This window comes from Cynocephalus volans, chromosome 11, assembly GCF_027409185.1.
Source record: "Cynocephalus volans isolate mCynVol1 chromosome 11, mCynVol1.pri, whole genome shotgun sequence".
NCBI lineage: Eukaryota > Metazoa > Chordata > Mammalia > Dermoptera > Cynocephalidae > Cynocephalus > Cynocephalus volans.
The window spans coordinates 32,998,381-33,026,070 of NC_084470.1; the positions used below are offsets into that span (position 1 = coordinate 32,998,381).

At 36.4% G+C, this 27,690-nt stretch overlaps 2 protein-coding genes across 7 annotated transcripts in view; one reads left to right on the forward strand and one right to left on the reverse strand.

The window, feature by feature from the left end:
- KAT2B (lysine acetyltransferase 2B) overlaps positions 1–27,690 on the forward strand; it is a 212,099-nt gene that overhangs the window by 114,688 nt on the left and 69,721 nt on the right. Inside the window, exon 18 of one of the 3 annotated variants that reach the window (XM_063114027.1) lies at positions 545–2,978. The exons of 1 other annotated variant lie outside the window; for it this stretch is intronic. In XM_063114027.1, coding sequence (XP_062970097.1) covers positions 545–738 — 194 coding nt within the window. In that variant the 3' untranslated portion in view covers positions 739–2,978. Of the gene's footprint in view, positions 1–544; positions 2,979–27,690 lie in introns of those variants that run through there. One more of the 3 variants, XM_063114029.1, reaches the window with a different exon arrangement.
- On the reverse strand, positions 8,325–22,024 carry SGO1 (shugoshin 1). 4 transcript variants are annotated; one of them, XM_063115007.1, is made up of 8 exons: positions 21,883–22,024; positions 21,604–21,800; positions 17,878–17,954; positions 16,142–16,200; positions 14,626–14,676; positions 11,786–11,975; positions 11,427–11,533; positions 8,325–8,332 (listed from the first exon to the last, which is right to left on the reverse strand). In XM_063115007.1, the coding sequence occupies exons 1-8, from the start codon at positions 22,022–22,024 to the stop codon at positions 8,325–8,327; spliced, it is 831 nt and encodes a 276-aa protein (XP_062971077.1). The 4 variants fall into 4 exon arrangements, with proteins under 4 accessions (XP_062971077.1, XP_062971076.1, XP_062971078.1 ...); XM_063115006.1 differs by having other exon boundaries at positions 13,861–14,676; XM_063115008.1 differs by lacking the exon at positions 14,626–14,676.

Here is a 27,690-nt window from a genome sequence, read left to right on the forward strand (position 1 = left end):
TTGAACCATTTTATGTGCAAGGTCACTGGTGTATTTGCGGGTGTATTTATTTAGTTTCTTTAGTTCTGTCTACCTGACACCACAACATCTGTGAATTTAGTGGAAACAAACAAACAAACAAACAAAAGATTGTTTTAAGTAAATCAGTGATTCAATACAAATGTTACACCTGCTCGACTCCATGTAGGTCAGAGCCTCTTCTGTATAGTTCTGAATGAATAGCTCACAGTAGTTAGTTTATCACATTTATCTCTGCTAATCTTCTTAGCTTCCTTGTGCTGACTAGGGGATTGGACCAGATGACTAATAATGGTTCCTTTAATGTTCAAATGGCTGTGGTTTTACATAAAAAACCCTCTCAAAAGAATGAACTTAGAGTTTAAAACTGTTTCCCTTGATCATAAGAATTTCTCTTAAACAAAGGCATTGCAATGATAAAAATGTGATCAAACCAACAACGTAGGTTTTTTTTCCCCAGTCTCACTTTTGCCAGCTAGTGTTTAAAAGGAGTCAAAGATGGCTAATATCTTTTTTTCCTGTGCAGATCTGAAAACCATGAGTGAACGCCTCAAGAATAGGTACTACGTGTCTAAGAAATTATTCATGGCAGACTTACAGCGAGTCTTTACCAATTGCAAAGAGTACAACCCCCCTGAGAGTGAATACTACAAATGTGCCAATATCCTGGAGAAATTCTTCTTCAGTAAAATTAAGGAAGCTGGATTAATTGACAAGTGATATTTTTCCCCCTCTGCTTCTTAGGAACTCATCAAGCAGTGTGCCTAAAGCAAGGTGGTTTAGTTTTACAAAGAACTGGACATAATGTATTGAAGAGACTTGTAAATGTAATAATTAGCACTTTTGAAAAAACAAACAAAAAAAAGCCTCCTTTTAGCTTTTCAGATATGTATTTAAATTGAAGTCATAGAACATTCTTATTTTATGAAATAGATTTTAATCTATTTACTACTATTAATGTTAATTTTCTATGGCATGTCCAGTAGCCAACTATTCCATGATAGATGATCAGGGGTTTCCTCAAAAACCTGTATGTGAGGAAATTGCACACAGTACCAAGATTTGGGGGAATCCAGAAAATTTTCAGACAGTGAATGTTTCCATTTTTTTCTAATGGAATGTGAGAGTTTATTTTTGTTTTATTCTGAAGGACTTTTAAGGAAGGGATATATGATTTTAAAAAAACCCAAAAAGGTGAAATATGTGATGTTTGAAGTCTCATTGTAGACTTTTTATATATATATTTTTAAAACACTCATCTAGATGAGGTGCTTTGAGCAGTTCTGAAAAATTGCAGTTCCAGAAAAGCAACTGCTTTGATTCCTAAGGAAGAAATTCTAAATAATGCAAACTTTTTATAAACATCTGGGTTTTTGATAATTCTGTCTACCTACAACAAACTTGTGAGTGCATAACCACTATTTTAATAATTATTTTCTCTACACAAATGTGTAATGTCACATTTGACTTTGCTTATGCAGGCCATAAGTTCCAAAAGGTAATTTCTTGGGTCACAAAGGCATAAACTTGAAAACACCTGAGAATGAATCAACATGCTTTAATAGGAAATGATGCATAATCTGTGTATGTATCAGTCTGGTGAATCCTTGTCCCAATGAATAAGGATTTTACTTTTCTTTTCTATCATACACAGAACTTCATTGATAATGTGTATATGAACATTTTCCCTTTTGCATCTCTAGATTATCGTCTGAAGTGTATTAAATTCCCACAAAGGTTTGCTGTCAGTATTTTAACACCTACAATGGTATATAGGTCCAGGGTCATATCCCACTAAAGTCCATCATACAACCTTATTAACCTGTCTTGGGATTCCAGCTTAGTACTTGGATTTATTTCTTGATTACACTACATAGAAAAGTGGGACATCTGCCATCCCAACTCTGGGAAAACCAGCTAATATACAACCATATAAAAGAAGGCCATCTTGATGGTCTTGACACTAATTTTTATGATGCAAATTTATAAACTGATTTTTGTAAAGGACAAGGTTTTAAAAGTGTATTTAACTTGATGTTTTCTATCAGCATAAATAAATTAAAATGTTTGTTAATAGTCATTAAAAACAGTTGCCAGAGATAATCTGCATGAAGGAAAAAAAAAACCTGCAAATGGCTATTAAGTTGGAAGTGTTGTTTTTGATATGTAAGAGATATTCAGAATGCTCACACTGAAAAATGCCTCAACTTTTTTAAGTATAAGAAACCACCTTGAGTGGTGTCTAGATTTCTAATGAAGAATGATGATACAGTTTGGATTAAGTATCTTGGACTGGTTTTAAACAGTACTTTGTACCGGATCTGCTGAAGCATCTATCCAGCTTGGTATCCTGTGAAAGTTTGTTATTTTCTGGGTAGACATTCTTATAGAGTGTTGTCTTTAAAATCAGATTTGTCTCTTCTATATTGAAAGCATTTTTATGTTTTCTAATTTAAAAATTAATATTTTCTTATAGATATTGTGCAATAAAGCTGAAGTAGAATGTGTGGTTTTTGCAAATGCTTTAACAGCTGATAAAATTTTACATTTGTAAATTAATATATTGTACTGGTACAAAATAGTTTTAAATTATATTTTAAAAAGCTCTCTATCTGGTGATGTGTTTTCTTCCTCTAGCAGACTGAAGTTAATAGGACAAAGTTACGATCTGGTTGATGACCATCGACTCCATCCTTAATTCTTAGCATTTAACCATTTTGTTGAAGATGTTTAGAATTGTTGCATTTGTGGGAAGTTTCACATAAAAACCCATAGCCCATCAGTGAGAGATTTTCAGGAGGGAGAGACACTGTCTTCTGAGTCATCCAGTGCATCTGGCACAAAACAACAACAAAAAAGATCCATCATAAGAAGAGTGTTACTGGTTAGAAATTAAAAGATCTTTTTAACAGATTTTTGCTTTGCAGTGGTGAAATAGATGAATAAAGAGATAAAAAATACAGCTGATTTTTAAACATCTCCTTTATGAGCTTCTAATGTTACTCAAAATGCTGTGTGTAGGAAAGACTAATTAACCATATCCTCTTGGGGTTTGAGAGGACCAAAGAAAAAGGAGCCTCCCTACTGAAATCTGAAGCAACCGAGAAATCAGAAAAATAAGGCATATCATGGCCAAAATATCACCTTTGTTACTAATAAAATGAATATTGGAGACTATGGCTTACTTACGTCTGTGGAAAATGGGCTCTCCAACAGTGAACCGCAGGATGTGACTGGCCAGCAGCTTGGTACCACCGCCGGCTTGTCCCTCCAGGGGCAGGGCCATTACTAATACATAAGGTTAGTACACAGCCAGGAGTAATGACGCTCTCTGAAGACAGGACAGGTGAGAACGGGGCACATCAACCAACCCATGTCCATAACAACCTATAATAAGTTAGTTAGTACTTACCTCATTAATTAGGAAGTTTCTCCCAGGGGAGGAGTGGGTGAGGGGCAGAGGGAAGCCAGGAGATGATGGATGTCCTCCTACAAGGAAGTAAACTTCTGGAATGAAGATCTCCTTCCCGTTCCCACCTCATATATCCATAGTCAAAAAACTCCATTAAGTTAGCTTTGATCATTCAACCAATAATTAAAAAATGGTCATATTTATTAGAAGAAAATGGTAAAAAAGAGACTTTGAGGTTTTCATTTTATCTGGAAGTAAAATTTATAGTTATGGAAACTCAGAAGTAGAAAAAAGGTCAGACTGAAGTACTATGGACACACCAATAATTTGTCACCCTTTAAGCTGACATTCTTCAGACCAACCTCAGTGTTTATGTGAAAGAGATTCTAAGTGCTGCACAAGGAAGGGTTCCTGGTGGCAGCCTTCAGACTTTTCCATATTCTAAGCTGTTCTGCTGTAGCTCTGAACTAACATTCTCCTCCTAGCAAAGTAAAAAATGCCAAAAGAAAAGAGATCAGCTACTCTGGAATATCAAAGGTCATAGTGATTGCAAGTTCTTATTTAGGAGATTGACTTTTTTTCATCTTTTGAAACATATGTATAGATTTCTTGACTATTCAGACTTTTCTTGCTGGTGGAAGAAAGGTGCAAGGGGGAAGGTTGGGCAGGGAAAGTGGTAGCAGAGACTGAAGTCAACATCTCCACTTGAGTCTTAAGGCTCTTAGAGTAGTGTGAGAGTACTTCAGAAAAGTCTGTGGAAAGATAGAGTTGAAAGATAATACGAATCTTTCCATGAACTTTTTGAGGTGCCCTCTTATTTACGTTCTCTTTTGGGTGCCTCAGTGCTATCAGTGTAAGTTATGATGAAGATGGGCAGAGCATAAACGGTGTTACTAATGTCCCAGTTAAGCAAAGAGATGAAAATAAATTTAAAGAAGAAAAAATAAAGAGCAAGTGGAAGAAGGTTTCCAGATATCCTTTGGAGGAAGAGCTTCAATAAACAGAAGATGCTAAAAGGAGGTGAGGAAACAACTGTAAGCATCATAAAAAGGCTTCTTTAATGTAATTTATGTGTATTTATGACTTGGTTTCTTTATGAGAACACGCTTTACTTTTAAAGAAGCAGGGAAAAGCAAAGAAAACAAAGTTCCTCTTCCCTCTTGGTACTGGGAGGTCTAACACAACTCCTTCACAAGGTCAGGAGCTGAAAAAAATTAGAAACTACATGTGTAATTTATGTGTGTGTGTATTTGTATATTTATATATATGTGTGTGTGTGAAATTTTATGAGCTGGACCGAGGGTTACCAGTTTCAGTTCGTCTAGGTTTTATGTTCTTTAAAAGAAATCCCTTGGAGAATTTGTTGGACCTTCTCAAAGTAATGTACATGTCCACACACATATACTTTCTGTATATCAGTGCATTTGGTCCTTGGACCCTCCTAAAGTTCACTGGTGAACCCCAATTTAATAATCTTTGTTCTCTGTCAATCTCCCATCTAACACAGTTAACAGATGGACATCTAGTTTCTGCTGTAAAACATCTAAGAACAGGAAATTTGACTTTTTGTGTGACAGGGCTGTCCAGCAATGGAATGAGTGAAGGGTTACATGGAAGCCCTTAGGTTGGGTTACAGTAAGCAGTTTTAAAGACTTGAATAGAATAGACCCTCAGTTCATACTAAGTTGTGATCAAGCTCTAATTCAAATCTTTTCCCACAGAGTGCTACTAAGTAAGTGTGCCAGCACTGTCCCTGCCCCCCAACACACTCAGGCATACTCATACAGTTGTAGCTATGTGTGTGTGTGCACAGCTCAATATCCATTCTACAGTTTTTAAACATTTTTTAAAACTGAGGTATAATGAACGTACAATAAAATGCACAGATCTTAGGTGTCCAGTCTGATGAATTTTGACAATTGTATACACCAGTATAATCACTACCCTAAAGATGATAGGGTATTTTCATCACCTGAGAAAGGTTCTCTTGTGTCCCTTTCCAGTCACTTTCCCTCCCCATCTCCAGGCAACTACTTCTGATTTCTGTCACTATAGATTAGTTTTGTCTATTCTTTGACTTCATATGATTGGAATCATACAGTTTGTACTCTTTTGAGTCTGATTCATCCATATCATAGCATGTGACAGCAGTTCATTCCTCTTCATTGCTGAGTGGTATTCTACTGTTGGAATATACCACAGCTTGTTTATCCAGTTAACTTTAGTGGATATTCGGGTAGTTTCCAGGTTTTGGCTTTTACAATAAGACTGCTGTAAACATTTTTGTACAGGTCTTTTTATACACATAAGCTTTCACTTCTCTTGTGTAAATACCTAAAAGTGGAATTGTTAGGTCACAAAGTAGATATGGGCTTAATTTTGTAGGAAATTCCTTCTGTACTTATTTGTATTAACCTGTGGAGCTTTTTTTGATTTCAGCTTCAGTATTCACTGTTATCTATACCTTCTAGATTTTGCATTCATAAATTATATATTTATAAATTATATAAATGTAATGTTAAAATTATGTAAGTCCATGTTATTGATAAAAACTTTGAACAGGACAGGGAGAGGATGAAACTTGCCACCATGATGCAAGATACCAACTTCCAAGATGCCAAAAATCAAAATCTTTTGAGTGTGATCATGGAGCTGTATGGAACTCTCCTAATACTTCCTATCTAGGCCATATTTCTCCATATTTTCTATAAATACCAAGCTGGAATACGTTTTGTGTTTTATTTTATTACATATACTTTCTTGCACCAATGCTACTTCCCAGCACCTTTTATGGATGAGACACTGCATATAGTCTTGTTCCACTCTGAGTCTGTTCTCCCATCAGCCACACAACTTTTTGCTCAGAGCTGTAGTGAGGATGTATTTAAATAATGTATGTGAAGATGATCTGAAGTGAATGTGAAACTATATAAATTTTTTAGCTAATATTATAAATTAGAAAGGCTTTTTACCTAAATCCGTGTTCAAGTATTGTTAATATAATATGAACATTATTTTATCTGCACTCGTACTAAGTGGGTTGAACTAACAGACAGAATTAGTGCAGGTAGTCAGTCTGTGAAGGTTGCACGGATCACTATAACCAAGTAATTTCTTTACCCAGGAATCTGTCACTTATCAAACCCTCCAAGGTGTCAGGTACTCTTCTAAGCATTTTATATGTATTGACTCATTGAATCCTTATGACAATTTAATGAAAATACTGAGATACAGAAAGGCAATTTTCCCATGAAGTCAGATGTAGGGATTCTGGATCCAGAGTCAGTGTTCTTAAACTGGACAGTGCCACATCTGCATTTAAAGAGTAATTGTTCTAGGTTGTTGCAGTGTGAAGTATGTGGATATTAAGGCTCTAACTGTAGTTCCTATTTCTTTTACATTCTCTGCTATTATTGAGCATCTCCTACGATGGTACTTCAAAAAGTTTGTGGAAAAATAGATTTAAAAGATAATGTGAATCTTTCCATGAACTTTTTGAAGTACCTTCATGTGTAAGGATATAAGGATGAGTTGCCAGCTTCTAGGAATAAATTCTGTTACCGGGGAAGAAAGGTAAACTGGAGAAGAAATGTTAACAGTGAATTCAGAGGTGAGAGATTAATGTCAGGTTAGAATCAAAGTTGCTGAAGTGTTGTGGGGAATCAGCCTGGACAGGATCATGATACACCTTGCTAAAAATCCTGGACTTTTGCAGTAGGCCCAAGTGAGCTACTGAAACTTGGAGTGTGTGTAGGTACAAAATCATCAAAGTTGTAATTACATTTTCATGGGGAGGTAAGACATTGGATAGTAATTACAGGTGTCAAGAGAGCTAACTGGAAGGTAGAGCTTGCAGTGGTGGGACCAAGGGTAGCTTCAATAAAAATATAATTTAAATGCAAATGATGTTTGTTAGGCAAATGTAGCTTCTAGATAAGTTTCCTAGGCTGCTCCTGGTCCTCCAACTCCCCTCCCCCATTCAAAACATCACCACCCTAAGGCCTTGTCTATATGGAAGTTCTGGATCTTTCACTGCTATAGGGCTATGAGACCATAAAAAGGAAGGCATAATCTGGCAAGTGTGAGCTTGAGGAAAGCTTCCCAGAAGTGACTTTTCAGCTGTGTGTTGAAATCTGAATAGGCATTGGCTAAGGCAAAATTTGGAGGGAGGCAGGCAGAGACAATTTTGGCCAAGAACTACCTGATGCAGCAAAGAATGAAAGAATTGAGAGACTGACGGGTGGTGGGGAGCAAAGACAACTAGTGTGAGATGGTGAGAGATGGTGCAGGCCATAACAGGCCACATTAAGAACACAGAATTTTATCTTAAGAGAAATGGGAAATGGCTGTTAAGCATAATCAAATTTTTTGATTAAAAAAAATTATCTTGGCAATGGACTGGAGACTTCTGGTTTACATAATATCAAAGACTTAAAAAAAGTTGACCCCTGAAAACACTTGGAAATGTGGGGTAAAATGCAATAAATTTAAGAACATAGCTGAGTTTACAAGAAAGAAAGGACAGTCTCCAAGTGACACAACTAACAAGAAACTAAACACAGGACATCGACACATGTACTGATTCTTCCCTTGGTCACCCCAGGAAAGTTGCTATCTCTAATTAAAGGACTTAGGTTTTAATATGTATGTGGGTCAAGTGAAACAGAGTATTAACATCCCCCTGGCCCCGCCATACACACATCATAAAGAATCTAAAAGGTTTGTAAATATTAGTGAAAGCAGAGACTAAAATTAGCCTAAGTATTTAAAGCCCTTGGACTTAACCTCAAGTAAGTTTGAGCTTCAAGTTTACATTTCTTACATGGTTTGGGAATCCCTAAACAAATCCCCAAATACAGCATAAAATAAATATGAGTTCTTAGGCAGGTGGTATCTACAGGGCTCCTGGTAAAAGCAAATACAAAATCAGTCTGTAAGGATGTTGTTACAGGTTGTGTAACAAAATCCACAAATTTTTCTCAGAAGGAAAAATAAGTCCCATAAAGAATGAGTTCATGATAAAAAATTAGAAAACATATGAGCAAACAATTCATTATAATCAAAGATCAGCAGATGCAACAAATATCAAGATTAAGGTAACTAATGTGAAAAAACAATCAATATCCTAAAAGAAAGTAAGCACTTATAATGGTTAAAAATAGAGAACAAAACATTGACAGGTTAAAAAGGCTATAATACAGCCAAAGATAGAATGAGTGAACTGGAATATAGAACTAATGAAATGATACTGAAAATATAGCCAAAAAGATTGAAAATATGAAAAAGGGGTTAAGAGACTGAAGACAGACTGTAAAAATGTGAGTTCAATTAGGACAGAGTATTTGTTTTGTTGACTGAGGCATCCCAAGTACCTAGAACAGTACCTAGCACAGTTGGTGTGCTGAATATTAGTTAAATCAAAGCCCAAAGATTATTAGATGTTGCATAAGGAGAGAATGGGGCAAGGCAATATTCCACGAGCTAAGAATTTTCACAATTAATGAAATTTTGTGAATACAAAATTAAATACATATTAAAATATTATAAATGAATATTTATAATAACTGGATCCCAAGCAGGATAAATTAACAGCTTCCACTTCTGTTTATGAAGTCCTAATCACTATGGGACTTGTTGACCACTATAAATAAGAAGATTGGATGAAGTATATTAGTCAACTTTTTCCAAATATTGGGCAATAAGTAGTATAGGACTATGATCCCAGAAAGAAGGAAAAAAAGCAAAATGAGCCCTATGTTCTTCCCATATTTCGTCCCAAGGCAGTTTCAGAATTGTTGCAAAAGAGGGAATCCAGAGTCCAGTATTATCACTGTGTTGAGACAGAAAATTTTCCTATCCTCTAAATTATGTATGATTCTGTATGTAGAGAGCAATTTGCTAACCCATATTAAAGTTAGAGTTCAGTATGTTCTATAACAGAACAATTCCACTTCTAGATATCAGCTCATGGAAGCTTATGCACATGTGTACAAGGACGCAGAGTATTCAACTGTAGCACTAATTTGTAAATAGTGAAAAAGTGGAAGTAAATTGTTGCTCAGGAGAATTGACTAAGTCTGGTTTATTTATATAATAAAGTACTGTACAATGATGAAAATAATCTACATCTGCTAACGTGAATAAATCTCAAGAACAATGTTGAGTTAAAAGTCAGTTGTAAAAGGATATGTACACAGGAAAATGATAACATGTAAAATGTTAAAATACAAAACAATAACAGTCTAGGAATAAACCCCTACAGCAAGAATACAGAAATATTAAAAGTACAAAAACTTTAACACTGGTTTTAGGATAGTGGTTGACTGGGGATGAAGGAAAGGTGAGGATCAAAGCTAGATGAGAAAGTGTCTGAAGAGAAAGATCTACAAAGCAGTCAGTCAATGGTTTAGAGCAGGAGTTGGTACATTTTTGATAAAGGGTCAGAAAGTAAATATTTTAGGCATTACAGGCTAAGAGACAAAATCAGTGATATTATGTAGGTACTTTATTGGAGTTGAAAGTTATTGTTTTCTGTCATCAAAATGGATTCCAAGTGTTTTGATTTTTTTTTCCAACCATTTAAAAACGTAAAAACCATTCTCAGCTTGTAGACGATCCAAAAATAGGCATCGTACTGGATTTGGCCCATAGGCCAGTTTGCCTACTGGTAGTCTAGAACAGCATTGTCTAACTGAAGTTTCTGGAAGTGATATGGAAATGTTTTATATCTGCACTGTCCCCAGTATGGTAACCACTAGCCACATGTGGCTAGTGAGAACTTGAAATGTGTCTACTGGGACTGAGAATTTTTTTTTTTTTTTTTTCTGACAGGTAAGGGGATCGCAACCCTTGACTTGGTGTTGTCTGCACCACGCTCAACCAGTGAGTGCACTGGCCATCCCTATATAGGATCCGAACCCATGGCCTTGGTGCTACCAGCGCCGCACTCTCCCGAGTGATCGGGCCGGCCCTGAGAAATTTTTAATTGTATTTATTCTTAGATAAGATAGCCACTCTAGAGTTTCCATGAATTTAAAGAATGAGTTTAAGAGGAGTGGTTGAAAAACAACCAGACAGGTATTCTTTCACATTTAAAAAATAGAAGGAAAACACAGGTGCTATCTTATACAAACTTTATTGCTCTTTAAAAATGGGTAACCTACAATGCCTTAAAAATTTAAAGAGGTATATACAAGTATAGACATCAAACTTTCTGAACTAATTCCCTCTTCGGTTGGTCAAAAATACAGAAAAACCCTTAGTATTCATACATTTGAGACTTTTGACTAAATTAGGAGCTATTCTGAAAGTCCATGACGTAATAATTTGTGATTTTGCTGAGGCATTCACTTTGAACATTTAGAGCTCGGGGTTCAGAACTAGTCATTTACCTAGTCCCTGGGCCTAAACAACCATCAATTCTCTAATCATGATCCCAAACACATTTTATCTGAAAAATTAAATACAACAATGGTATAAAGGATCCACAAACAACTTAGGGTATACCCTACTGTGAATGTCAAAGATTTAGTTTACTCAAATATTATATAAGGAGTTTCAAAAGATCCTGTCTTCAAAAAAATCATTCACTGTAGTATCTCCCACTTAAGAGAAAAATAAAGATGCCAGAAGTTTATAATTAAAATATCTTAGTTTGCATAATCATTATTAATTTCCAAAATATTGGTGTAAGATACATTTTAACTAAAATTAAGGAGGTTTAGGCAGCATAAAAAATCAAAACAATTACAGTACTTAAGTCCAGTTATTTATATTCAAAAGAAGAAATAAATCAAATTTTTAAAGGTTTAAGACAAAAATCACATTTGAAGTATAGTTTTGAAGAAATGTTTATGATCCAGAGTCCTGTCAAGAGAATATTCTATGGCAATAGTTTGACCCATTTGTGACTGTCTTAGAGATTCTCTCTTGAAGCAACAGAAAGGCGTGTAGAATGAATTTTCAACAGAAAATCTTCATTGTATTTGCTTCATACCTTTTTTTTTTTTTTTTTTAGAACTACGTCTTGAATCCTTTTTCTGCTTGAAAATAGGAGAATTCAAGAAACACAAGTCTGTAAAAGGGTCCCCTCTTCTCAGTTTCCTATAAGGATAAAAAGAGATCTTAGGTATAATTGTAAGCATGTCAATATCAACTTATTTTTCAGTACAAAGTTATTGTAAAATACGCCAATTTTAATGTGCCCACTTAAGTTTTTTATCAAATTTTTATATTTCAAATGGCTCATTTTTAAAAAATATTTTGCTATTTTAAGACTCATTCTTGAACAAAGCTTGACAACATTACTACCCCCACACATCATTAAAAATGAGTTCCCACAAATCAAATACTTACGAAGCAAGTGTGGGCTCCTTATAGTTCATGCTGACGGTGCACCTGCGCTTAGGCAGAGACACTGCTGGGCTTTCTGTATTCTTTTTTGGAGAAAGAGAAAGTTTTCTGACTTTGACTACAGGACACAAGGAGACATTGGTGATATCCTTTAGGCTAAAATGAGGTGACTGGTGAGTTTCAGGTGGTGTACCTACAAAAAACAACTTTTACTGAATATAGTTCCAGGAAAAAAAAAAATCACAGGAACTAAAATTATACTCAATTATATATCCTAAATGTATACAAAAATCCAGCACTTTATAATACAGATTTTTTTCAACCTTTTCAACATTTTTTTATCTTCCTTTCAAACCAGATAATGCTAAAATATTAATTATGGTAAAAGTGAAGAACTGATAGAAGAGTTTACTAAAACTTAAAATTCTTCTAGGATGGCTTGGGCATAATGAGTTAGTTTTAAACTACGGAATTTCATTTTAGTCATACCTTGCTATTTAGAATTATCAAGGCCCCTCTATCTCTTTCAGTACCAAAGGTTATCATTGACTGTTTTGCTATAGTCTTATAAAGCCACTTAAACTCATTCTATTAAATAAATGAGAACTCTAAATCATAGCCTCTGTATAAACCAGGAGAACAAAGGCTCCTTCTAGGAAAGTTAGTACGTTAAAAAGTTACCCATCGTTTTTCCTATCATAAACATCCCAGTTATTCCATTTTGGAGCTACAATTATATTGGGATGCAGATACCCAGCATACCGTAAGGACACTGTAAGACAATCTCCTGGAACAGCTTTAAAAAGCAAATTGCATCCCCAGAAAAACTGAATTGTAACTGTACTATGATTTAATACTAAGCAGCAATATGCTCCAGGGTTATCTGGGTTTCAAATAGCCTATCTTTTTCATTGCCACATAAATATATTGTACTATATTATTACAATTTTCAGTTAGAGAAATACGTCTAAGCAACAATATCAGATCAGTTGCTATATCCCAGGATAATGCTTCTCAAACGTTAATGTATACATGAATCCATATGAAACAAAAGGCACTTGTTAAAAAGATGCAGATTTTGATTCAATGGCGTAGGGTAAGGCCTGAGATTCCGCATTTCTAAGAAGTTTCTAGATGAGTTTTTGGAGACCAAACTGAGTAACACTATTTTAAAGTACATTTTTTTTCTTTTAAAAACTCATTATGGACATTTTCAAACGTACACAAAGATGGCGACAACATATACAATCAGGTTATATCATGAACCCCAAGTTACCTAGCTTCAATAATTACCAACATTTTTCCAAACTTGTTTGATTTATTCTAATAACATTAGGGTATGTTTTTTTAAAAGATATTTGCGTGCTACCCCCACTTAACTGGTAGACTTGGAAAGTCGCTTACTTTTTTAGACTTTTGTTTCCTTATCAACAAAACAATCATAATGACACCTATACTTCATAGAGTTGTTCTGAGGATCAAATGAAATAATGTGACAATATTTTGAAAAACCACAGTTTATAGATGTCTTAGAAATGTCTTACAAAAGAATCCTAAGCTGTCAACTGAGGAAAAAGTTTCTTGGTCTCATTAGGTCACCTTCAGTAACTAGAAAATAATTTTAAATCATGGTTCCTGTCATATTAAATATAAAGCAAAAACCAAAAAATATAAACCATTAAAATGACAAGTCACTGGATTCAAGTTTGATTTCTTTTTCAAGGGGATATTTCAGGTTAGTGTATAAAAGATACTTTAATTCAATTTAACTCCACAAAAAAGTCCCCCTGCCTCCTTGGGAGGCTTCATTTCCTGAAAATAAAAATGCTCTCTCCATAAGAAGTAATATTTGTTGTTAGAGTGTTTAAATTAGCTTGAAGTAAGTCAGAGCAACACAACTCTGATTTCCACCCCCAGCTCCTCACTATTTAATCAGATGGCAACTTCCCCCAGAGAGAGACAGACGGTTAGTCTCTAACCTCCCCCAGAGAAACAGGTGGAATGTACAGTATATAAGCATCAGGAGTGATCATTTAACATAAACATTAAAAATGAAACCAAACAAGTAGATCACTTACTGGTGGGAGTTTCTGTTGGCTTAGAACCCTCCATCTCTTTTACATCCATCTCTTTTAGTGCTCTTTTAGATCGAGGCCTGGTGACTGGTCTCCTATCTGATTTGCTGGCAAGATTTTGAATGTACTTGCCAGTCGGCAAATAGAGGTCATCAGAGTCATCTCCCGAACCACTTGATTCACAGATGCTCACTTCAGACTCACTGTTGTTTTCTTCTCTATTAGAATCATTGCTGATTTTTTGTCGGAATGGAGTGAGATGAACACCCTCTTCCAGATTAAAATTGTAAGCATCACTGGCACTGACAGATTCATCCAATTTTTTTTTGGAAACAGTTTTTTTATTTTCACTTTTGTTCCCTTTATATTTTAATGTAGATTTCGATTTTCTTCTTTTGTTAGCTTTTCTTTTCTCTTCTCTTTTTCTTCCTTGTACGTCTCTATGCTTACTTTTAGTTTGTTCAGATTTAGGTTCTAAAATGATTTCTTTCATTTTAGTAAACTTTCCTGGGTCAATCAGTTTTAGTGGTAAGATAACTTGGTCTTTGTTCGACTGACAAACATTTTGTTCAACATTTTCAGGTATGTGCATATTTACTTGTGGGTCTTCTAATCTAATTCTTTCCAATTCAAAAGACTGCTCTGCCAAATGGCTGGTTTCAAAATCATCCAAAGTATCAGACTGACATAGATTGTTATAATGTTTCTTTAAATGGCGACGAAGAGATACAGTTCTAGGTAAGATATTATCAGTAAATTTAGCTTCACCTGAATCAAAATCAAATCCTGGTGTGTCTTGAGGCATAGTAGGCATGTGCTCTGAGAATTTAAAAAATAAATGAGAAAAACAGTTTTACATTATAGAAATTTGAATTTCAGGAATCTTAGAATTCAAAGTTAAAAAGAAACAACAGGGGCCAGCCCTGTGGTGTACTCGGGAGTGCGCAGCACTCCCGCCGCAGGTTCGGATCCTATATAGGAATGGCCGGTGCGCTCACTGGCTGAGCGCGGTGTGGGGACACCAAGCCAAGGGTTGCGATCCCCTTACCAGTCACACACACACACACACACAAAAAGAAACAACAGAAAAGTCACTCTGTGGTTTTCCTGCACTTACTGTAAGTAAATTGAAATCTGGGGAACTTAATATTACCTTCTATTTACTTGTAAATTAACTGATGGCTTATATCTATCCTGTGAAAGAATCTTACATAACCTTTAAAAATATTCTAACATGTAGTTTTAAATACCCCTGTTTTAAAGAAAAATGAATAGTCTGTTAGTACAGATTCAGAGGTGTGGAACCTCATATTCCAAAGTGGGACAAATATACTGAGAAGTGGGAACTAAATTGTTTTTGAAAAATGAGTAAGATTTGGGTAATTGGAAACCCTTTCAGGTAAGAAATATAATCTGTATTTTTAGGAAAAGTGAGGATATTCATCTGGTTTTGCTTATTCAAAAGGTATCCCAGAGCTGTTCGGTTAGCTCACTCAGTTAGAGCAGCGGTGCTGCTTGGTTAAGGGTTCGGATCCCCTTACCAGCCAGTCGCTAAAGTATAAAAAAAAGCCCACCAAAAACTATCCCTTCTTCAAAGCTTGGTTCAAGTAGAGGTGATTGATATTTGAGAACAGGGACGCATCAATTTAAAAGTAGTAAGGGGCTGGCTGGTTAGCTCACTTGGTTAGAGTGGGGTGTTATAACACCAAGGACAAGGGTTTAGATCCTAGTATCAGCCAGCTGCCAAAAAATAAAATAAAATAAAATAAAATAATATAAATAACAGTAGTAAGAAGGGCATGGCTTTTAAGTTCAGTTTTGAGTTTACCCTGAGCTCTTACCATGTGGGCTACTTCTTGTGAGATGCTTTACCCCTATGAGTCTACAAAGAATGGAACTGACTGTAATTATATTTGCAGGTTGTTCTGAGGAGTAAGTGAGACAATCAATGTAAAATGCCTAACACAGAATCTGACCCATAGTAAGACTCAGTAAATTGTAGCCATAGTTATAGTCAAGGTTTCCAATTACAGATTTGGCACAATGGATGGATGTATTTTAAATCTCTATTATTCTGTCTAAAATAAACAGATTTGCTGTGAGCAGAATACCAGATGATGGTAAAGAGGAGATCCTGGGTAAAAAACAACAACAACAACAACAAAAACACAACACCACATGAACAGATTTTAAAAATTAAAAAAAAAAAAAGAATTAGAGAAATTTAATTGTTACTTGTTCTTAAAGATCTTATCTTGCCCTTTGTAATTTTTGCTTCAATTACCTTCTGTTTGTGATGGTTCTCCTTGTCCTGGAAAGTCAGTTTCTTGAAGAGGAACTTGCCTTAGAAAATACCAATAAAAAACCAGGGATTTATTTAGCATTCATGTAATAAAAAGAGATTTAATATTTTCCTAAATTATAAGTTTTTTTCCGTTCCTTTAGTATCATTTCATAATTCAATTCCAAATCAATACATCTATTCTATATCAAGGGAAACCAAAAAATAATTATCACGATTACATGGAGGCTGATTTGTTACAACTAGCATTCAATTGCCACTGGAAAAACTAACATACTAAGTTGGATAGTTCACCTGAAAACATACTACAACTCAATTTCATTTAACTGAAGAAACAGCCAATCAAAATTGACTTATGTTTTTTAAATGCAGTTTGATTACTCAACTTTTTAGGAGGCTGCTTTATCATTAGTAGAACAGTGATTTATTATTAATACACACTTTTATTGTACTTAACTATTGAACTCTCCTGAAGTTGTTTAACACTGTCCATTTTCTTTAAAAATCTTGTTCTCCTTTGGTTCATGAAACAAGAAATTTTCTTTACCATCTAATACTATTCCTGGCAGTGTTATTCTAACTGTAATTTTATTCTTTAATCTTTGTAGAGAATTTTCCACTCTAGACAGCAAAAATTAAATAAAGGTTAGGTAACAGATATAGGGTTATAGTAACTAATAACTACTTTAGAAATCTTATTGAAACTCGATTACTTCATCTTACTTTTTGCCCATAAGTATTCTGTCAGATCTTAGAGTTCAACTGCTTAAAAACTACTAAAGATTAAAAGTAATCTACGGGGACAAAGAAATCATATTAGTGGTTACTTCTGTCAGGAGAAAGGGATAGACTTGAAAGGAATACAAGGGACCTATCTATGGTGATAGTTCTCACCAGGGGCAATTATGCTCCCCAGGGGATATCTGGCAATATTTGGAGTCCTTTGTGGCTCTAACCAATTAAAGAGTGGAATGTTACTGGCATTTAGTAGGTAGAGGCCAAGGATGCTGCTAAACATCTCATAATGCACAGACAGTCCTCTACAACAAAGAATTACCTGGCCCACAATGTCAACTGTACCAAGACTGGGAAACCCTGGGCTAGAGGGATGGCAATGCTCTGTATCTTAATAGAGGTTTTGGTTCCACAGGTGTATATATGAGTCAAACTCGTCAACTGTGTAATTAAGATCTGTACATTTTACTGTATGTAATTAAATCTCAATAATTCATAAGCAACAAATAAAGTACACTCATCCAAGAGAAGGGGAAGAGGGTACATGGGATCTGATTGGAAAAATGAATTGGATCAGTAGGAGAGTGTGACAGCTGTGTTAAACATGATGTTTTATCACATATTTTTTTCTAAACCAAACTATTTGTAGGACTGGGAAAATACCATCATTTCAATAACCAATCCTTAGAATAAACACATGATACAGAGAAAAATATGATTGAAGGGAATACTTTAAAAATTCTAGTAAACCTTCTTATTCCTAGACATCAAAAAAGTAACTAAATATAAGAAAAAGATAACTTTAGTTTGGCTATATATAATGTAATTTCAACACATCAAATTTTCTTAAAAATATTCTCAGTAGAAAGAACATCAGACTCCAAGTATAAGAGTCAATGTAATGCAAATTTCCTTTCATAAATGGATCACAGAATTAAATCTTTCTTGGTATTAACAGTCATAATAACGAATTTGATACTAACGGTAAATCCTTCACAAATAAATTCCTGGAATTGTCATCACTATTGGAGTCCATTCCAGAGGTACAAACTTCCTGGTTCTGTTAATGTATTAAAACAAAAGAAAACACTGTTACAATTGAAGTATTCATAAATAATAATTCAATAACACAGACTTATTGATAGTCCACTATTGTGCCATGCACTGTTCTAGGAACTGAGACTATAACAGCTAAAAAATAGATTAAGTCTTGCCCTCTTAAAGCTTACATTCTAGCACAGGGAGAGGAAATTAAAAACAAAACATATATATATATGTTATAGTGAAAAGTGCTATGAAGGAAATAGCCAGAGTGAAGTGATGGATAGAAATTAAGGCTGGAGGCCTCTTTCAGACAGAGTGAATTTGATCTGAAATCTGAAGACTGCAAAGGAGCCAGCCATTAAAAGAGCAGGAGGAAGAGAAAGCAGTATAAATGTCAAATACAAAAGTCATGATATAGGAAAAATCTTTCTGTATTTAGGAAAGAAAGGCTGCTGTGGCTGGAACAGTCACAGAGAACAGTAGGAGATGTACATCCAGAAACCAGATAATGCAGGGCCTTGAGAGCCATAAGTTTGGATTTTAGTTTACGTGTGATGGGAAGTCACTTAATATTAAGCAGGGAAGTAAAATGACCTAAGTTTTAAAAAGATCTGACCACTCTGTGAAGCATGAATTGAAAGGGGCCAGGTGTAGGAGTTAGGAGGTCATCACAGCAAATTAAAGAAGACATGATATATGTCAGGACTAGAGTTGTGGCTAAGACAGTGAAGCTCAGTGTAAGGCCTTAAATAAATCATGCTCAAGGATTGAATGAGAATGGAGGTATAGACAATGAGGGACAGGGAATCCTCTCATGGTTTTGGCCTGAGCAAATGGACAGGCTACTTTACTGAGATCAGTAAGACTTATGGAGGCGGGTAGAAGTACACAGTATTTTTGGGAGAGGGAAAATAAAGAGTTGTGCTTTGTATAAAGTATGTTTGAGATTGTTTACAAACATTGAAGTGGAGAAATTATATAGTAGTTGTGTGTGTGTTTTTGTGTTTAGGTCTTGGGCTATAAATTTGGAAGTGAAGTCACCATCAGATAGTATTTAATGCTATGGGAGGGGATAAGATGAGTCTAGGACAACTAGCATTTAAAAGTAAAGAAGTTGGCAGAGGAGACTGACATGAAATAGAAAGGTAGAAAGAAAACTAGGAGAGTATGATGTCAAGAAACCTAAGATATCAAAGTATCTCAAGTAAAGACTAATCCCTGTGTTGCATATTACTGTAAGGTCAAGAAAAAAGAGAAGTCAGCACTGAATTTGATAACATGGAGGTTTTGGTGACTTTGACACACAGGGACAATAGCATGGTAGGGACAGAAGCAAGATTAAGAATGGTTTCAAATGTGAATGAAAGCTGAGGAAGTGAAGACATGAGTACATGTTCTCTTTGGAAAAGTTCTAATTGTAAAGCGAAGCAGAGAAATGAGGAGATAGAGATGAGACAAGAAGAGGTTACATTTATTCTTCTTAAGGTGAGAGGTGCCAAAGCACTTCTTTATGGTGGCTGGAATGATCTGGTAGAGGGAGACACATGGAGGAGAGAGCAAATATCTGAGCAAAGTCCTACAGAAAGTGAGAGGAAGGGAATTTAATGCACAAGGGGAGAGCTTGGTCTTTAATAGGAGCAGGGACCCTTCTGCCACTGTAGCAAGAGGGAAGATGGAGACCACAAGTACAGATAAAGGCAGATTTCTAGATTCATGTAAGGAAGGTGATAGTTCTAGTCCAATTCTTAAGAAGCCACTCTAATTTAGTTCAATTGCTTCTTGAAATTTGATGCATGTATAATATGGTGACGCTATAATAAATGGGCTAAAACTGTTTATCAGGAACAAAACAACCAGAAATTTAATCCTGTTTAGTTTTAAATTTTATATCAATATAGCTAATGTTCTGAAATTAGTGTTATTATTGAAGGTAAAAAAAGGAGAAAAGAATATTTAATTATACAGTAATACAACTGAAAAACAAATTAAGAGATCCATTATATAATTTAGGGAATAAAAGGCTGTTAGAAATTACATATGAGCTAAGTTCACACACTGCTAGGCAAGAAAACATTCTTATAATTAAAGCATTTTAAGCTTCTCCATCACTGCTAAATTTACTTAATAAACACTGAATCATGAATATAGAATGATGACTGAGGATAAATGACACATGCAATAAGTATATGGCAAAAAATAAACTTTGACGTTTTAAATGGTAAGAATACATTTGTCCAGCAATTAACAACACGTTCTAATAAAAACACTAAAAAATCATTGATAATTGTTAAGGGGCCTGCAATAATAGAATTTTTTTCCCATTGTTTTTGTGATCATTGAGTATTCATTTCATACTATTTGTGTGATTTCAGCAAAAACTTTGGAAAGGGAAGACAATTTGAACGCATTTGGAGGGATTGTTTTCCCCTACTAGTTGACTTAACAAGGAAAAGAAAAAGTTAGGAAAGATTACAATCTGAAAAAAAAATTGTTTTAAATAATCTAACCCTCACACGAAGGTGAAGAAATCATACCTTTATAGGGGCGATTCTCAACTACACTATATATGTCCATATTGTATATGTGTATGTACGTATATGTATATATTGCACCTATGTCTATATCACACATAGAAAAAATAAGGAATCACCTTAGTTACAGGGAAGTAAGAACTCTTTCACTGACTTCTCCTGTCAACGGAGAGGTGACATTAATTCCTTTCTCAAGTCCCCCCATACCTCTACCCCAATCACTACAGTCTGGCTTTCTTATCTGGCCTTCTGGCCTAAGTGCCAATCCAACTGTCTTCACTGGCACGCAAACAGATGGCCCCCGAGAAGAAAGTAAACTGTTGTGTTAACACCTGACACTCACCACTGCTTTTCTCTTTCTCTGCCCCATGTAATTTCCCTGGCAGTGGCTTCTGGGAAAAGGGAAGGAGAAACTGGCTCATCGTTACTCTTCTCAGGATTAACGGACAATGAGACACAAGGAATATCCTAAAGCAAATTTTCTTCACGTCTGTTATGTTTTGGCTGGCAGGACCATATTTGAGCCCCTTCTTTACAACCTTGGACACAAACAGAATCAGATTAAAAATTTGGTCAGCAAAATGTTCAGGATATTTCTTGTCTGGGAGTTAACATATAGTCTTCCTTATTTAGCCAACTTGTAGGTAAAAACGATTCTTCAAAAAGTACTTAAATAATCCCCACAAACCAAATAAAAGTAGTTCTTATAAAACCCCACCGGGCATAGCAAAACTACATAGAAAAGCTAAAATAAAAGCTAAGACAGCATTGATTAAAACTTCTGGACCACGTCAACTACCACTTTAGACCTTTAGCTTAATTGCCCTAGCGTTGACTCGTTTAGTCAAACATTCAAAGGGATAAGCAGTGCAAAAAGTTAAACTATTTCTTCTGCATGTTGTTGTGCTACCTGCTTTCAGAACCAAGTAAGGAAGGCATAAGCCTCAATCACCTACATGCCGGAAGCTTTCTTAACCGGCCAGACACAATAGCTGTGCTGAAGCACTAAAAAAAGGATGTTTTAATCAATTCACCAATAAAAGAGCTACCAGTAATCAAATAGCATAATTGATTTAAACTATTTATTCATGGGTTCTTTTCCTCTAAGATATTCAGACTTTGTAATGAAAATACCTGAGCAGGTTCTTCTGTTTGTTGTGAAGTAAGTTTTTTTTTCAGTGCATATAGCTGACATGCAAGGTAGTAACATTCTTTTCTCAGCTGAAAGATGATATCTTGGGCTTCTCTCACTTTGGATTTTTCATTTTCCACAGCTAAAACTAACATTCTGTTGTTGTCTTGGTAATTTTTCAGCAGTGAAGAAGTGTTGGCTAAAAGAGGATAAAAAAATTTATCAGTTGTTAAACATAAATTTAAAAAGTGATGTAAAAGGAAAACGTAAAAATCTCTTACTGATTATTTGGCTAGGTGCTGCTATAAAAGACTTGCGTTTGCCAATCTCTGCCAAGCTTTTATTCCTTTTCTCTTTCATTCGCTTCTTTATGTCCTCAAGACTATCTTGAAAGGACTTTTTCAGGCACCTTTCCTTGGCCATCTTCTGCCTAGGAATTTAAAGGAATAAAAAAAGATTTAATTTTTCTCACAAACAATATTATCAAACATAAAACTTAAGATTGAAAACATAGGTTGCTCATAAAGAATAGAGACTTAACTGCAGAATTAGCTCAAAGTAGATAGCTAGCTAACCTGGTAGATTTTGTGGCTTTAAAATCTCATTAATATTTTTTGGCATAATCATCAACACTTCATAGAAAAGCTTTATTGAATATAGATTTCTAACTCAAAGATACCATAATATGCCACTTATTCATTAATGCTCTATAGTGGCTTACTATATGCTAGGCATTTTGGGAAATGCTTATTATTACATTTTGATGCCATATTTTTTGTTTTTTGTTCTTAAAATGCTTTTTTATTTTATTTTTTAAAACAAAATTCAGTTTAGTCTAAAGGTAAAGAATCTCAAATATATAATAGGGAACATACTCATACAAGAGTCAATTAAATCTCATATAAGCCCAAACCAAAATGATGCTGATTAAAAAAACTGATATCCATTTCTTATAGGGTCAGCCAGCCATGGACTTTTACTCTATTTAAGAGCAAACTAATGTCAGGAAATCAGCAATACTTCATCTTCAACCACTGTTTGAGGATTAACAAACCACTTTCACCAACAAGAACTTGTTTGATTTCACAGCAAGCCTATGTGGAAGGAAGAGCAGGAGTCAAGACAAGTGGTCTGAAGTGGTCATGCTGCTCACCCAAGGCCAGGCAGTCTTCACTCATTTCCCATGATTTATTTTCAGCTCTTTGGTCTGTTGATGGGAATGTACATTAGGACTCCAGCAAGAACTTTAACTCCTTAAAATGTTGCTTATAGAATTCCTCAGAAATGAACTCTTTTTATCTTTTTTTGTCTGTCCTTTCTTCCCCCAAACTCCCATCTTCTTGGAGGAGTGAAGTCTTACAGCTCATTCTTTGGGCTGGGAAGCCCTGTGATGGCTCTTGTCTCCTATTTCTGACGATGGGGTGGTAATCAGTATTACAGCATGTCTTAGAACACACTTGTATAGGTGCCACTTAAATGTGGAAGAAATCGATGCCATTATTATGTTTCTTATAGACAATGTTTATGACCAATTTTTAGTGCTTAAGCTTACAACATTAGTTCAGAGACAATTATGTGTCTGGGTTTTGTTTTTCAGCTCTTCTCTAATTATTATCAGATCAGGTCACTCAATCACTTGTCTCTCTCTTCCACACTCTTTTAACCCCCTATCACTTAAAATATGCACGCACTCTCAAGAAAGTCAAGGTGATCCTCAGAGGTTTAGTTAAACTATGCAGCACTACATACGATTTTAATAGGTTATTATAACAACTATAGAGCTGGAAAGAGCAGGAACTAAGGCAGAGGAACATGCTAGTATTCTCAGTTATTGCTAAAACTCAGGTCTGCTAACTTCCAGTAAATTATGAACATAGCAAATAAGACATTAAACAAAGACTGATGTACATACCGTTAAAAACAGCAAAACATGCACTGACAGTGAAATATGCTATAGAATGTTAATAAGTATACTTAACTTTTCAGACAAATTACATATGCTGCAGCACGATACTATGCACGTCAAACTGCTTTTAATGAACATCTTTTACCCTAGATTGCACTTTACATATCTTAAAATTGCAAAAAAAAAAAAAAAAAAATCTAGTTTTCCACAACAATCTATGCATACAGTTTTCACCATAAAGAATATCTTCATCTCCTCTAAGGTAGTGAAAAATTGTCCTAAACCTTACATTTTCTTGAGTATTTTCTCTACGCCTTTTTTCCTCTATACAGTGTCTGGAGTCATATAGATATATATATTCCATAAACATATTGACTGTAGAATGTAGATCCCATTTAAATATTTTCTTTCTACCAATGTATATAAAATATATACTGGGAGGGTTCCAGTAGAGCAAGTGCAATTATTTTTAACAGCACTAATGGTAAGTGGTTGTATAAAACCACAACGAAGTTTTTGAAGTTCATACTGGAGATGTTTGAGAATCATACAGATTAAGTAACTGATCAAGTTAGTTTAGTTAAGGTATTTTAAAAGCAAAGCCTTATCAAAAAAGCTTTCGTTATTAATCAAGTTAAAAACACAAAAAGAAATTTGTCGTATGAGAAGTTTTATCTCCTGTCTGGGACGACGGTGTTAGCAGTGGAACCATGAAAGCAGAGACAGGTCAAAATGCGGGATGACGGCCTCAATCTACATAGTATTCTGACAAGAGGTCTGCATTCAAAAGTACCTAGAATATTTGATCTCCGTCCATAATTCTCTAACCTGTCCTGCTGCGGAGGCAGCCAGGTAGGGCACATGTCAGGGCCGGCCGCTCCAGGGTAACCGAGGAAGCGAAAGGCCTGGACAAAGTAAAGGATGTCAACGGCATCGCGCTGAACAAATGGCAGCCAATTATTTTGTGTCCTTACGTTAAACCTGGCTTTTCACTACTGTAAATGCTGTGTTTGCACATGACTTAATCTACACAATTCTGCAAGGTTCGGGTCCCCAGTCCTCTAACAGAAGAGGAAAGTGCAACATCGGAAAGAGCAAATCGGGTTGCTGTGCAGTGAAAGGCGCCCAGTCAGTGTGACTCCACCGTCCGAGCTTTTGGCCGTCGCATTTAGAACGATATTGAGACCCCGAGATTGGCCGAACAGGGGTCACTACGCCCCTGTTCCACACCTGAAAAACCTGCGGCCTCTTCCTTTTCCGGGGAGCTCCGGGAAAGCCGGGGATGGGTGAAAAGGAACTGCCGGAAGTGGGCCCGGCGACCCTCCTCTCGCGGGCGCGTCCAGAACGGTACCTTGGCCACTGCTTCTGCCGCAGCTACCGCCCTCCTGCTCCTCACATTCCAAGACTCCGCGAAGCTGTACGGCCGAACGGAGCCCGCGCTCCGGACCCTCCAGGTCTGTGCACCGCCTCTCGTCGCCCGCAGCTCCCGCGACCACATTCGAAATTCGCCGCCGCGCTCCCCCATTGGCTGGCTGGAGGCGGTCACGTGAGACGACGGCGCAGCCACCACCACCCAGGCAGGGCGGCGTCACGTGACCGGACATTCACATCCGGGCATCCACCGCCCCCCCGGGGAGGACCCAGTGGTCCGGCCACCCTCCCGGGCTTTTCCGCTCCGGAGTCGCTGGATTATTAGGGGTGGAGCTACTGCGAGACCTTTAAGGGCGGGGGGAGTATTTTCGGTCTTCCTGTTTCTTCAGTCTTCAGCCTTCCCATCTCCGAAGTTGTGCTCAAGGGCTCCCTCTTGTGAGAAGCCTCTCCGTGTTTGGTGGCCTGCTTCGCAGCCATTGGGCATGCTACAAGGTGACAGCTTTTAGAGAAATGAAAACCAAGGCAGAGAGCACACTTTGGGTTAAAGAGACATTGTTAGAGAAAGTGCAGATATCTGCAGGTTTTAGCTCCATGTTTCTTCTCTTTGCCAGGTTACTTCTGGCTCTTTAACCCTCAGTAAATGGCACCTGTATCCATCCAGTTACCAACCCAGAAGCCTGGGGAATCATCCTTATTGATATTTTTATCCTTCCTTAACCTTTCCCCGTCATGTTACCCTGTCCTGTCAACTCTACTTTCTAAGGATTTCTCATGTCCACCCACTTTTTTCAATCCCCTAATCCAGCCTCCTGCTGATTCCCTGAACAGCACCAGTACCCAGTCTGACTGCAAACTCTACACCACGTGTTCTTCATGGTCAGAGTGATATTTTTGCATTTGTGATGAAGTTCAAATTCCTTAAGATGTTTGGTCCTTAAAGAGCCCCATGGTTCCTGGTTCCACCTCTTTTGAATTTTCTTTCATTTTTCTTAAAATTCCTCTTGCCCCTTTTGTCCATGTTATTCTGTCAAGAACAGTCTTTCTTTCCTTTGCCTTGGCCTGACTTAACTCCTGTTCATGCTGAAGGTTTCACTGTAGAGGTGAATTCTTCCAAAAAGCATACCTGTCCCCAAAGCCCCCTTAGTATTCTGCTTTGCACTTAGTCTGAACTTTCCCTTCAGTATTCCTTGTGGTACTGACTTGTCATTCACTGCTTAAGTCGTGTAAAGGTAGAAACTGTATTTGCCTTGCTCATAATTAAATTTTCAGCATCTTATTAGCAATTTGAAGTAGTCAGTAAATATTCACTGGGACAATAAAGGATTGAATAAATGAAAATTAACAAAGCATTCCTTAGGAAGTTTTGTTGTTGTTGTTTTTGTTTTTTTAAGTTAACTAATGTTTACATCCTCATCCTAGTCTAGGGGCCTTCCTGGCTTGAGTGGAAGAGGCTGGAATATCCCTCTCTAGCTAACAACTCTTGTTCTCCAGATGTCATCCACCAGATCAACTCCATTAGTCCTCAGTTTACTACCACTGGGCAATGTGGCTCATAAATGCAGAAGCATCAAGAAGGAATAAGCAGAGAGGTTTTTCCATTGTTTGAAGGTAGAGGGTATGAAGGAGAAAATGAGAGCAGAGAGCAGAGCCACTTCATGGGCCCACAGCCTGTGCTCAGAAGGGCCCTGCACTTGATTTAATGCTCTGCTGTTGCCATTTTGAAGTGCTTAGTAATTTATATTTAAACTTGTGATTTGTAAGTGAAGTCTGATGAGACAATGGACTATGCATGTGAGCAGATGGGATGCATGCAATATGTGTCTGTTGCTGTTCCTTGCTGCCCCATTGCCATACGGTGTTCACGATGCTCACTAAACAGCTTCCATGACATACCACTTTGTACTCAGAGTCCTGTGCTCAGAAGGGTTCACACTTGGTTTAATGTTCTGCCGACAGCCCTGGGGCGGGGGCGGGGGAGGGGGGGCACAATTTCCATTTGAACTAGAACTTGCTCTGAACAAAGAAAGGCAGTGATGTTCTACCAAACATGAATGACTAAGGTGCTTTATTATTATTATTTATTTTTCAATTTTTTTAGGAGTAGGGGCTGGCTGGTACAGGGACACGAACCTGATGTTCAGTGTTATCAATGCTGCACTCTAACCAACTGAGCTAACTGGTGGGCTCCTATTTTCTAGCCACTTACACTAAAAATGATGATATAGAGTGGAAAGGAAAGAGAGGATAACCCACAATTCTTTTCCTTTTCAGTCTTCCTCTACTCATAGGTAAGCCTAAGGCTGAAAGTGTTGGTAGAATGTGTGAATATAAGGAAATAAAAACAACTCAATTAGTTTTGTACAGCATTTCCACAGTTCTGATAAGAATGAAATAAGCATGAAAGAGCTACAAAATATGAATTGTGTGATTTCGCAGATTGTGCAAATATGAAATAAATGCTCTTATATTTGCACATAAAACTGGCATTACTGGGAGCTGGCCAGTTAGCTCAGTTGGCTAGAAAATGGTGTTATAACACCAAGGGCAAGGGTTCAGATCCCCTTACCAGCCAGTCACTAAAAAAATAAAAAAATAAAAGTAGCATTGCACAATATAAAGATGAATGATAAAATTCATGGTCATATTTGAAGTTTTTAATTTTGCTTTACTTAGAACAGTATTAAATATGGAATAAAAAACACAATGACAAGAGAGTTACCATAGAAGAAAGGCAAAATGATCTATATTCTATTACCTTTAGTGGTACATTTGTCCTTCATTTTGAAGAAAGAACCTAACATTTTCATTTTAC

Excerpts from the sequence above, each read along its gene's own strand:
- SGO1 (XM_063115006.1), bottom strand. The coding sequence starts at position 22,024 with ATGGCCAAGGAAAGGTGCCTGAAAAAGTCCTTTCAAGATAGTCTTGAG. Across the intron at positions 17,955-21,603 it reads AAACAGAAGAACCTGCTCAG|AACCAGGAAGTTTGTACCTC; the intron begins GTATTTTCATTA and ends ATACATTAACAG. Across the intron at positions 16,201-17,877 it reads TTATTTGTGAAGGATTTACC|GCAAGTTCCTCTTCAAGAAA; the intron begins GTTAGTATCAAA and ends GTATTTTCTAAG.